Raw genomic sequence first — 13,533 nt, 5'->3', positions numbered from 1 at the left:
CATCTATTTCTTTGAATGCTGGTCAGCAGGGAGGAAATTTCAGCTCATTTCCTGCTTGGTTTTTCTATGTATTACTACTGAATTATATGGTGCCTTCAGCAAAAGGGTCTTGTCCTCTAGTTTTGGTGGGCAACCAAAGGGGCTGACAAGAGTCTGGAATGCTTTGGAGGCCTCTTTGATCACAACTCCTATAGAAATTGTCCCACATCTGGGACTGGGACTGGGACTGGGACTGGGACTGGGACTGCCTGCCTGCCTGCCTGCCTGCCTGCCTGCCTGCCTGCCTGCCTGCCTGCCTGCCTGCCTGCCTGCCTTCCTGCCTTCCTGCCTTCCTGCCTTCCTGCCTTCCTGCCTTCCTGCCTTCCTGCCTGCCTTCCTGCCTTCCTGCCTTCCTGCCTTCCTGCCTTCCTGCCTGCCTTCCTGCCTTCCTGCTGCCTGCCTTCCTCCTGCCTCCTGCCTGCCTGCCTGCCTGCCTGCCTTCCTTCCTTCCTTCCTTCCTTCCTTCCTTCCTTCCTTCCTTCCTTCCTTCCTTCCTTCCTTCCTTCCTTCCTTCCTTCCTTCCTCCTCCCTCCCTCCCTCCCTCCCTCCCTCCCTCCCTCCCTTCCTTCCTCTGTATTCTAGACACTAGTATTTTTGTCAGGTGTATAGCCGACAACAATTTTCTCCTATCATTCAATTGACAGTTTCTTTTTCTGTATGGGAAGTTTTTTTGTTTTATGAGATCCCGTTTTTTTGATTGTTGGTCTTATTTCTTGTGCTTCCGTATTTCTACTTAGAGTCTACCTGAGCCTGTGTTGAAACATAACTGCCTTTTTTAGTACTTTGGTCTTAAGTTATGATCATTTCCATTTGCAGTTTTTTTTTTTTTTTTTTTTTTGTGAGGCAGGAGATAAGGATTGAGTTTCATTGTTCTGCATGTTGATACCCAGATTTCTAAACACTTTTTGTTGAATATGCTATCCTTTTTCCAAGGTATATTTTTGTTTTACATCTTTTAACAAAATTAGATAGTTGAAGTTGTGTGGAATTATGTCTGGGTCCTCTTTTCTATTATACTAATCTATATGTCTGTTTTTCTGCAAATCATGGTGTTTTTATTACTATGGTTCTATAATATATCTTGAAGTCAGGTATAATCATATTTCTCTTATAGTATTCTGTTTTTTTTTTTTTGCTAAAAAAAACAGTAACACTCTCCTACTTAAATATTTGTATAGACTTCCTCATTGATTCTGATTCAATAAACATTTAAAAATGTAATCTGACCTCATCTGACAATCCCAATATAAATGTGTTTGGTTTTTTTATGCTGTTATAATCATAGAGGACTGAGAAATTCACAATAACTTTTTTAATAAGTCATGAGTAAATATGTTTACAAGGGGACACTATGGGGATACTGAATGAAGTAAAGAATAGTAGAAACTAAGTAATAAAGTTTCTTCAGGGGCATATTATCTCTGACCTAGTAGATATGAGAGTTTCCTTATTTCCCTGGACATCCATCTCCTCTAGTCAGCCTTTTTCCTGACTCTTTCCATGTTTAGGGTCATTGTTACATGTGGTTTTCTTTCCATCTTTCTGTCTACCACACAGTATTCAATGTTTATCTTACTCATGCCCTGCCTTTCATGAAGATACAGCCCCATATGTATTCTAAAAATGAATTTTATGTACTTTGAGAAATGTTTTAATCTTAAAATCTGGTCACAAGGTATATTCCTTCATTCTCAGCCCCATCAGATCTCCTGCAGGCTTCCAGAGGATGCTTGACTTTCTGAATCTTTTTCAGGAACTTACACAATTGAGATTAGACTGTGGTCAGTGAAATCAGAATGGCGAGACAGATAAAAGGCTTTCTATGTACAAAAATAGATGAAGGAATAACCTTTTTCAATAATCAGAATCTTCCTCTATGGACTTTATCAAGTTACATATGGCTCTGAGGATAGCTTAACCACTTTGTCAAGAAAAAGTAGACTTCTCACAGGATGTTCCCATTTTGTACTTTTGTACCTCAAAGTACTACTCTGAGTCAGTCCTTATCATAATGTCATTACTCCTAGGCTTATATTTCATAGCATAGTTTGAGAACCTCAAGGAGTACCAAAACATGACTATTAAAACATACTGTTCCTGTAAAACTGACTACCTAATCTTACCCAATGTTATAATAATTTATGCTTAGGATTATGGTGCTAGTCACTTGAATTTGGCAAATAGCAGGTATGGGATCAGAAATCTCCCAAATACTAGGTGGTAGGTACTCTAGGCAGAGAGAAAAATGACCAGGACAATTAAAAAACGAGACAAATCTCAAAAACCTTGTGAAATAATCAAAGATGAGTTTTTTACATATCTAGAAGCAGTCTTTAATTTTTCTTAAGATTGAACTGAAGATGTCTCATATATATATATATATAATATATATATATATATTATATATATATGTAGGTGATTTAGAACTAGAAAATACATACCTTTAAAAGTAAATTAAAAATGTTTTTTCATACAGTGTATTTTGATCATTTCCTTTCCCTTCCCCTAACTCCTCCTGGATTCTCTCTCCTTACCTACCCAACTTCACCACCCCAAAATGAATAGTGAAATTCAAAACCAACTAACCAACCAACAACCACACCACCACCAACAGCAAAAATCCACTAAGATAAAAAAGTACAAAACCAAAAAGTATAAAACAAACATGGAATCTGTTTTGTGTTGGTTAGCTGCTGCTGGGCATGGAAGCTTCCCTGGGATGTGATTGATATACTCAGTGGCACTCCATTGGAGAAAGTGGATTTTTCCCTTTCCCAGATGTAACAAATGTAAATAGCTTCTTGATTAGGGGTGAGCCTTTATGTCTACTACTTCTCCATGCTGATTTTGTCTGGCTTAAACTTGTGCAGATCTTGTGTGTTTTGTCTGTGTCTGTGAGTTCATATGTGTATCAGCCCTGTTGTGTCTGGAAGATAATATTTCCTTAGAATCATCCATCACCTTTGCTCCTTACAGTCTTTCGGCCTCCTTTTCCCAAGTAGATTTCCTGAGCCTTGAAAGGAAGGGTTTGATAAAGACATCCCATTTAGGACTAAGTACTCCAAAGTCTCTCACTCTGCACTCTCTGCACACTGTTCAGTTAACTCTGTGTTTATTACCATCTACTGTAAGAAGCTTCTCTGATGAGGGCTGAGCATTAAAAGTGAGTATAGCAGTGTGTCACTAGGAGCCATGTTGCTATTCCTTTAGCAGAGTAATAGTAGTAGTAATAGCAGTAATAATGAGCTAGGGCTCATGGCCGGTCTAGCCTTAGGTTCTTGGCCACGTTAGTAGTGTCAGATATGGGTTCCATTTTATACCCAGAGTGATCCTTAAATTCAATAAAAAGTTGTTGGTTGCTCCCATAACTTTTGTAGTACCTGCTGGACTAGTATATTTGCAGGCAGGTCACTGTTGTAGGCCAAAGGATTTGTAACTGGGTGATAATGATGCTTATTTTTTTTTTCCCCCTCTGGTAGTGTGCAAAGTACCTTTCAGCACCATGAATTCCAGTCAGTAGAGGTGCGGCTTATAGTTGGGCACTACCTTAATTTCTCCATGTTTGACAGCATAAGTAAGTGGTGTCTTCAGCAATAGGGCTTACCATTAAGTCTATATTTGTGGAGGTGTGTGTGGGGGTGCTCTGTGGGATCCCTTTATTCAATGACTCAACAAGATGTAACCCTTTCTTGGCACTAGAGGTTTTACTTGCTGGCATAAGCTGTGTAGATGGGGCATTGTCTCTTCTACTATATGGTGACTCCAATATATATGGAAGTTTCTACAGTAATAGGTTTCCATATAGCTTTTCAAAATGCCGTGTTAGTTGTCTCTCCCCATATTCCCTCCTTTACCCTGCCCTTCCATCCCCTTCCCCAGGTCATCTCACTCTAGATGCCTGAATGGACATCATTTAAACATCTGCCTGCAGGTGTTCATCATTCCCCATTTGCTGGAGGAGGGCATTGGCTTCCCTCAAGGTGAATTCCCCGCTTGTCTTTTGCCAAATATGACATCAGCACACACTGTCTTGACTTCCTCCCTCATTGGTTAACTTGATCCCCAAATAATGTTTATGGTCTTTTGCTTTTTTAAACATACGTTTTTATTTTGTGTTTTGAGAATTTTGTACATGAATACTATATTTATATAATTTTTTCCTCATCCTCTCCCCATCCAACTCCTCCCATTTCCCTTCAAATTCATGACCTTTTCTTTAATTATTAAGTTACATATTTGTGTGTAAATGTATGTAAAGGTACACACACACACACACACACACACACACACACACACACACACACACACACCCTGTTAAGTACATTGGGTGTTGATTATATGTGTGTGTTTTTAGGGAATGGATAGTGTATCTGGGGCTCACCCCTGGAGAAGACTGACTCTATCTCTCTTAGTAGCCTTTAATTGCCTATAGTTTTTCATATCTGTAGCATGATTCATAAAAGACCCAGAGACTGATATTGGGGTTCAAGCTTCAAGCTGAAGATCAGAAAAGCAAAGCAGCCAGCCACCAGCTCTTACCTCTACTTCAGCTCAGAACAAAAGGGGCCATTTGTACCTTGGAAAAGTATAAAAGTGTTCTTTGATTTTTGAAAAAAAAAATATATCCTTTTTGAAAAAACGTGTCTCTTGTGTTAATAGTTTATTGTTATCGAATGAATTGATTAATTAATTATTTTAACTTCTAATATAACGTGTGTATTCACATTAGCAGGAACTCTTTGTGATCTTTAGTTCTATTTAAGTGTTAAGATGTCCTGAGACCAAAAAAATTGATAACCTCTTATAGTTAACTCTGCTTTCATCTTCAGACAGCATATTCCTTTATGAGAAGCAGACTGGGAAGTTGTGAATATCTTGTGGTCCAGGAGATTAGTGTTCTCTTAAGTGTATGGCAATACCAAATTTTTGTTGCTTTCTTTAATTTCAAATATTTGATAATAGTTTGTCATAGTTGTACTGTTTTGTTGCTTCTAATGGCAATTTTGCCTCCCTTTTCCTCTGTATTTGTTCAGACCTTTTATCATTACCAGGAAGCTTTCTTAAAAAAAAAACAAAAAAAAAAAAACACCAGGGACTTTTGCAGAAGCGATTAATCCTTAACTTGTTCTTCGTTTTCTTATATATTTTTCTTTTCTTTTTGTTGTGGGGGGTGTTATGATAAATCTTTCTGCCATGTGCCGCCCGAGCCCTAACGCCACGTGGGTGGTCTCTGCTAGCCTCCCAAGTTCTGCCCGCCGCATGGATGGACAAAATAATACAGAGACATATTAGGTACAAATCTGCTTGGCCAATGACTAGGATTCTCATCTGCTAGCTCAGTCTTAATTATAAATCTATAGGGGGAGCGGGTTTCGAGACAGGGTTTCTCTATGGCTTTGGAGGCTGTCCTGGTACACCAGGCTGGTCTTGAACTCACAGAGATCAGCCTGCCTCTGCCTCCCGAGTGCTGGGATTAAAGGCGTGCACCACCTCCTGCATTTTCTTATATTTAAAGATTGTTGAGAATGCCATTTGTAAGAGAATTTCTGCAGTGGCTTGAACTTGTGTAGTAGTGATTCTGTTTCTTGGAAATTATTAATCACTTGAATAAAAAAAATCATTAGGTTTGTCAAACATGATGTGAAAAAGATTTATAAATATGTTAACCAAAGTAAACTTATTTAGACCTTCAAATTTGAATCCTATTGATATTTTTGTTCAATTCAAATAGTTCATCCAGCAGGTGACCAAACTAATCTTCCAGGAATCAGTTTTAGATAAATGACACTCATGCCTTGAGTGTGTAGTTGCTCACTCTTGCATTATTTTGTCCTTGCCCATTATCTGCTTGTAGTGTCACTTTTCCCTTTCTCCATCCTTTGTTTCCCTAATGTTCTTAGCCACGTTGTTTCTACACTTAAATTCCAGTGATGTAAAGGAGTTTCTTGCAAATGTGATTGCATTTTAAAATTTAGACTTTTGTAGTCACAGAAATCAGACAATATTTCTCACTTCTGGGATTTGGTATTTCCAACTAATACTTTTGGTAGTTTTGAAGTTGTGTGTGTGTGTGTTTATGTGTGTTTAGATAATAGTAATGAGGCAACTTGATTTTTTTCTTTTATAATTGAATTACATGGAAGAAAGTAAAACCAATAACTCCTTCCTGTAGCAAGTTAAAAGAACTCAATAGAAATACATTTTCTGGATTATATTTCATTATACTTTTGAAATAATACAGCTTTTGTCTTTGTAAATATTGACATTCTTGAAGTCTTGTTTTGAGATCTTTATAATGAAATCTAGTAATTTAGGAATATCAGAGGACTAATCTATTTGAATCTATCATGAAACATGACTGTTATTAGGTGATGTCTTATATCATGATTCTCTGTGTGTTTTCTTAGGCCAGAGATGAAGAGGAAGCCTTTCTGGACTGGAGTGATGAAGAAGATGGTGGATTTGATCCAAGCACACTTCCAGATCCTGATAAGTACAGAAGTTCTGAGGAATCTGAGAGTGAAGACATAAAACAGAATATGAGGTATGTTCTTACCCTTAGTATTATTAAATACAAATTTCATGCTTAGGCCCTATTTTAATGAATTCAGTGACTACTGAACTAGTACATCAAGAGTGTTATTATTATTTTTTAACTTTTAATGGCCTATAAAATCTACTTCTACTTGTTTTGCATGTAACTCATACTCTTCCAATCATTTCAAGGACTTTGGTTAGTATTACATTTATAATTCCTGTTATCACATATAACTGATACATGAATTCTATTTACTTATTCTTCCCTCCTCCCCCCTTTCTTCATTCTTAATCCTTTACACTTAAGTAGTTTATAAGGTAGAGTAAGTACAAACAGTTAGGGTTTTATTTTAATCAACTATCAATGGATTTTGATGAGAATGCTATTATCTTTGAAAACCTGGATGTGGTGGTACATACCTGTAATTCCACCACTTAAGAGGCTGAGAAAGGAGAATCATCATAAGTAAAGACCATCTTGTGCTATACAAGTGAAGTGAAACCATGTCTTAAAAAAAGTCAAAATTGGGCTTGTGAGGTGGGTCAGCAGATGAAGGTACTTGCAATCAAGTTTGATCCTAGAGATATACATGGTAGAATGAGAGAACTGAGTCTATTAAGTTGCCTTCTAACTTTGTTCTGTACAGTTCAGAAACTAATCTACAATATTATCTCAGGCAATCTCTTTAAGGCAGTCAGATGAAGTTCCTAACAGAGGGAGTCCCAAGCAGAGCAAAGTATCCCCTTGGGTAGGACTTCCAAGTGAAAGAACAAATAGCAACACATAGTGGTAACATCATCATATCTGCCCCTCACAAGTCCAGCAGAAAATGATTAGGGAGTTTGTTTGTTTTTTCTCCTTATTTAACTACTTTTGTTTTTATTCTTCCGCAGATATAGCCTATAATTCTAAATAATGTATTTTTTCCTCTAGATTTTTAAAATTTAAATTAGAAACAATCTTATTTTACATATCATTCCTAGTTCCCTCTCCCTCCCATCCTCCGATTTCCCCCTCCATCACCCCCCCCCCCATCCCATCAGTCTTCTGCGCCCCAGGGAGGGTGAGGCCTTCCATGGGGGAATCACAAAAAGTCTGCCACATCATTTGGGGCAGGGCCTAGCCCCTCCCATGACTGGGGAGTTTTAAGCAGTGAAGCTGGTGTTCCCAATTGCATTTTCTTTCCATGGATGAGAGAAAGTTCTCTCTCATGGCAGAACGTCTTACTCATTTTTCTATTGCAGACATTTTTATATCATGGTGTGTACACTAGGAGCCTCTGTTGGAATTTATCTTCTAGCTGTTTCCAAGGGCACAGTGTTTTACTCTTGAGCTTTTTTGCTGTCACTTCTCCTTTCCTGTCACAAAGTTGGTTTGGGATGCCCATCCTCAGACACTTGATATAAACATGCTTGGTTGGAAGTGAGGGTACCAAAAATCCCTTCCAGCTTCTCAATAATCTCAAATGCTACCAACAGTCCTCCAATATAATGTATTTTACAGACCTCCACAGGTGGGCACACCCTCTACAACCCCCCATGCAAATGAATAAATGAGTGAATGAATGAATGAATACATAAACAAATGTAATATTTTTAAAAATCAAAAGGCTCTGAAATTTAAAAGAGGAAGTTACACCTTGACATTTTTCATATTAGCAAATAAAATAATAGAAAATTTTTATGTAAACAGCCAAACTCTTTCCATTTAAAACTTGTTCATTTGACTGTCTATTATCTATTTGCCTCTATGCCAAAATTAAGTGAAATGTGGTAAATTGAATGATGGTGTGACTTACTCAGTGTTCCCCCCCCCTCCAGATTACTATGTATTATAATAAGCTTGTATTGAGGTTTAATCTTCATGGATTTTCTAAACCACTGAAAAGAAGTTAGGAGACACTGTCAGATAAAGGTAATATTCTTGATGTGAAGACAAAAGTTGTTGGGATCCCTCAGATGCTATTCCAGGGAGTCTAGTGTTGAAGAAATATGCTACAGAAAACAGTAATTTGTTTTAAGACAAGAAAACAGTTTTCAAAATTCTAAAAAATTATCTTCTTAGAAAAAACCATGTCTCTAAAAGACACAGAGTTAGTTTTTATTCAGACTGTGTCCTTATTGATAAAAGCAAAAAAAATTTACTTATCCAAATGTAGTGATGTCAGGAACTTTAGGCACTTGCTATTGGGCAACTAGCTAGTAAATATACCAGAACTTTATAGTGTTTCCAGATGCTAAATGGCAGGCGCATTAGTTTTACTAGCACAAACAAAACAAAACAAAACAAAAAAGCAAGGATAAAATACATAGATGTGTACATTAAGGTTAAGTGACTTCTAAAGTAAATCTGCACACACTACTTCAGAAAGTTCCTTGGTGCTTATGTGTAACAGTCTGAATAGTCCACACGTTGCCTTAATGTTCTAAGAAGGGAGCCCCCTCCTCTTAAAGAGTGGCATATAGACTCTTGATCTTTTGGTAGATGTAATTTGGTTTACAGCATGACTTGAGCTATTTCTGTGTAATTTAACTCTATCGGAGAGTGTCATTTTGGGTCTTACAGTTTGTTCTGCAATCATGTTTTGTATGCTTGCCTGACATGGCTTTAAAAGAAGAATGAGCTTTTCAAGTAGCAGCAGTCCTTCTATATCTGATTTGTCAACTTTTTCCTGATTTTTTTTTAATCTAAGAGACACCTTGGGTAAAAATAATTTTAATTGCATACATGTTTGTACCAAGTGATTTGGGTTCAGTTTCTAAGTCATTCTTCAAAAGGTATTGTGCTTCATGTTTCTTTCATTGCTACCTGCATAGTGGCATTTCCTACTACAGCTAATGTGGTTTGTTTTCTAATAGTCTCATATTAGTTTTTATAATAGCTTTACCCTTTTAATTATCTTTCAGAGAGCCCGACTTTACACAATTCCTTTTTATAGGAACATGTCTAGTTTTGGTATCAATGAAATGAGTATTGAGGCCCTTAAATATTTCAGTTTCTTAATTGATTGGTGATAAAAGTATAAGAGACTATATACTTGGTCCTAAGAATAATGCAAAAAGCAGTGGAATTTTACACCATTAGAAGAAGCTAGGAGCATATAGTACAATGACGAAGGAGATAGGGCACCTTGAAAGGTACTAAAGCATTTTAATGTAATGTGGGGCTTCAGATGGAAGATAGTTAAGTATTACATGATAATTAAAACAAGTTTATTTTCTGGGGCAGCTACTTAACTCTGGAAGATTAAAATTGCTCAGCCAGTCTCAAGCTAAAGAAATATTCTTTGTTGAAGACAGTATGGACAGGGTTTTATTGCTAGCCTGAGGATTTTATTCTATCAGTATATTTAAGAGTTCTTTGTTAATTTTGTGTGTGTGTGTGTGTGTGTGTGTGTGTGTGTGTGTGTGTGTGTGTGCGCGCGTGCACGTGCACACACACACACACACATTATGTAGTTCAGTCTTCTCTTCTTACAGATAAAGAAACAAAACCTTTAAGGGATGGAATAATTTATATTCATGATCACAGAAAATATTAGTGTAAATGAAACTGATTCCCTAGTTTTACTGCTTCAGTCACATTACATGGAATTGTCATGGTCCTTAGAGAATTTGGTCAGGAAAACTGAAGATACATTTGATGATTCTTGACTGAAGACCTGAGTCTATGTACTGAGTAGCTTTAGTATTGTTGATATTCTGATCCAGGTAGAATAGTGTTTGGGACAGTGGGGACTATAGGTATTTTAATACTGTATGTGGCCTTCAGAAGTAGTATCCCCAACCTCTGAGTCGAGACCAAAAATGTCTTTAGCTATTGCTAGGTGTTGTTTGGGTGTTGGGTATGGGTGTTTGTAGTAGTTCAGAATCACTGGACTAGACTCCGGTCGGCACATACATACCACTGGTGTTTCATGTCCTTATGGAAGACATGTTTAATTTATATTTCTTTCCAAGTAGCCCAAGTCATGCTTCTTAACATATCCTTTATCAATCAAGTGGAATTGATACACAAGGCAAACCCTATTTATCATTCCTAGACTAGAAAGCAGAGTTTATGATAAGGTACAAATAGTAGTCTATAATTTAGCTGAAGTATTCCGAAGACCAAAGATAGTAAATTTTAATAGTAATAATTGCTGAAGCTACTACTATTTACAGAAATAACGTGTGCACAGGTGGTCCTATATTGTTCCAGTTGGACTACAGCTTTTCTATGGCTGTCACCAACTTGATGATTTCCTAAAGTTTTGTGCTGTCAGCTCTTGAGTGTTCTCCCTGCATGTTTACAGATTTGCTTGCAGTGATCTTCCTGGGCTCCACTAAATATCAGCAATTCCCATGCTGATTCTGGTTATCATGACTCTCTCAGAAGCTCATTCTTTGGATAAAAACTTAGTGCTTCCAAAGATAAGTTCAATCTCAAGGGACTGGATAGAGCAATTAGAAAATAGCAGTTAGTCTTGAACTAGTGTGAATTGGTTTCACTGGGAAGTTTCCTTTACTTTATTGCTGCTCATAACTATTCACCATAAGTAGCACCTTTGTCTCTCCATGGAAAGACACTTTGTCAGTAGGAAGAAGGCAGCAGGAGAGCCAGATTCAGTGAAGAATGACTGAATCTCTGGTCAGTAGTTCTTCCCCAGGGAGGTCTGACAGGGCTTTTAAAAGTTTATCTTTCTGCCCTCTTTCTCAGTTCATTGCACACCTGCAGGAGAATTTGAACCATCCCCAGACCTCTGTGGAGTTACCCAAAATGATGTCTCTTGTGACATTCCAGAGGGTTCTAATGTTGATCATTCAACCCCTTTAATTTAGCACAGCTGAGACACAGCTCTTGCTTATTGTCATCTCAGTAACAATGCACATCATGTGGCCTTGAGTTTCTTCTAAGGTACCAACATGTGGGAAGAGGTGGGAGGGAATGAAAATACAGTGTACTCATGTGTGAACTTAAAAAAAAAAAAATCCTAGTTTATCTTCAGAGACAGCTGAAATGGGGGCAAGGGGCTGGAAGGAGGAGCTGGTGCTGGGTAAGCCAAACTCTGCCTCAGGCTTCAAGTTTAGTATATTCTTTTTCATAGCAGATTCAAATAAGAAAAAACTTGCTTTTTTTTTTCTCTGATTCTTTCTTCATTTTCATCTGCTTTAAAAGGCTAGTCCAAGTTTCTCTGGCCTTTCCTTCTCTTTCTCTTTTTGTGCCTGTGGAATTAGTTTAGGTAGAATTTATAGATGTTAGGGTTTATTTTTGTTATTACTAAAATAAAGACAAAACAAGTTCCTAGGAAAGCTAGGACTTTGTTGTGGTTGACTTTGTGATATGAGTGCACAGTTATTTGATCTTAGCAGAAAAAGGCTAATTTAAGCAGTTGCTGTGTAGTCACAATGCTTAAATGATAAAAAGTATTTATCTCTGTGGTAGAAACAACTACAGTAAGAATGTTTTGCATTATTTAATCCACCTTCTACTTAATTTAAAATACAGGAGTTAAGATTACTTGTCACACTTGGAGGAGCCCAGGTTTGGTTCCCAGCTCCCATATCAGGTGGCTCACAATTGCCTGTAACTCTGTTCCAGGAGATCTGTTGCCTTCTTTTGGCCTCTACCAGCTCCTGCACATAAGTGGTACACAAGAGCACTCACACAACATAAATGGAATACCAGATTTGCTTGTCTATCATTTCTCTCTGTACATTCTTTATACAAAGACTGAGCTAGTGCCTGTCATGTGCTATTCATAATAAATGCAAGCACAGAGCATAAAAGATTAAACAGAAATACTACTCCTGCACTTTCATAGAGCTTTTAGCTTATTTGTGGTTATGAAGAGTTAAGTGTGTAGTATTGAAACTTGTAATGCATGAATGTTATGATTTGTATACCTGGAGATGTGGTAAGGTGGACAGACATAGGAAATGAAGGTGGAGAACACATCAGCCATGGTCCTCGCTTGAGCATGGTGAATCAAGAAGAGTTCCCTGAAGAGAACAACTAAGCTATACCAGAAATCGGAACCAGATAGGGGTAGGGTGGCAATAGTCTGTTGCTGTTGGTTGGTTAGTTGGTTGGTTGGTTTCTTTAAACAGGGTTTCTCTGTGTAGCTTTGGAGCCTGTCCTGGAACTTGTTCTGTAGAGGCTGACTTCGAACTCACAGAGATTCACCTGCCTTTGCTTCCTGAGTGCTGGGATTAAAGACTTAGAACACCACCACCCGGCTGGCAATAGTCTTTTTTAAACTCTTGCAATAAGATTGTTTCTTTTAGCTATGTCTCACAAGATAAGAGATATGACTATTTGCATGTAGTATATTAATTTTTGTATATACAGTACCATTCATTATGTTTTGTTCATGGTCATCCACATGTGAATTTCAAATGATGTAAAACTTTCCAAGTATTAAGAAGAAACACCTGGATATTCTAGATATTCATTATCTAATAAAATTGAGTATTTAATATTTTTAACCTTAATGTTTCAAACAAAAAGGAAAATATTAGATTATTTGTATCCTCTTTTGATCTTTTATTTGTAGACTACAGCCTTGAGGGGAAGGGAGGATGTGGGAGGGAGAATTGTGGTTGGAATGTAAAATGAAATGTAAAAAATTTAAAAAATAGCAAACAAAAATAAAAAAAGAAAAGAAAAAGAAAAGAAACTGCTAAGCTAAGGCAGAGTGCTTTCCTAGAATGTGAAAGGCTCTGGGTTCATTCTCCATGACTGCAAAAATAAAGGGGTAGGGGCCTTCCACACACTAGTATGTTTGGTAGGTTGTTTTAGGTAATATAAAGCCAGTTAGATTTATAGCTTGTACTAAGGCTATTGTCACAATTTAAACATGATTTCTCTATAGATGATACCTAAGCCTGTGAGCCCATTCATGTGTAATTAGCTCTTCTTAACCGGTTCTTAATACTAATCAATAAGTGGTCAATGTTTGGGTTATTTTGTTTTAC

The 13,533-nt window shown here is 37.4% G+C and overlaps 1 protein-coding gene across 2 annotated transcripts in view; it reads left to right on the top strand.

Annotated features, from left to right (window-relative positions):
- Nucleotides 1-13,533, top strand: part of Ddx10 (DEAD-box helicase 10) — a 164,553-nt gene that overhangs the window by 135,225 nt on the left and 15,795 nt on the right. For both annotated transcript variants that reach the window (XM_027415099.2, XM_027415100.2), the window contains exon 17: nt 6,447-6,583. In XM_027415099.2, the coding sequence (XP_027270900.1) occupies nt 6,447-6,583 (137 nt within the window). The remainder of the gene's footprint in view (nt 1-6,446; nt 6,584-13,533) is intronic.

Source organism: Cricetulus griseus, chromosome 4, assembly GCF_003668045.3.
Source record: "Cricetulus griseus strain 17A/GY chromosome 4, alternate assembly CriGri-PICRH-1.0, whole genome shotgun sequence".
Taxonomy (NCBI): Eukaryota; Metazoa; Chordata; class Mammalia; order Rodentia; family Cricetidae; genus Cricetulus; species Cricetulus griseus.
This window is presented reverse-complemented; position numbering and strand designations above follow the sequence as displayed.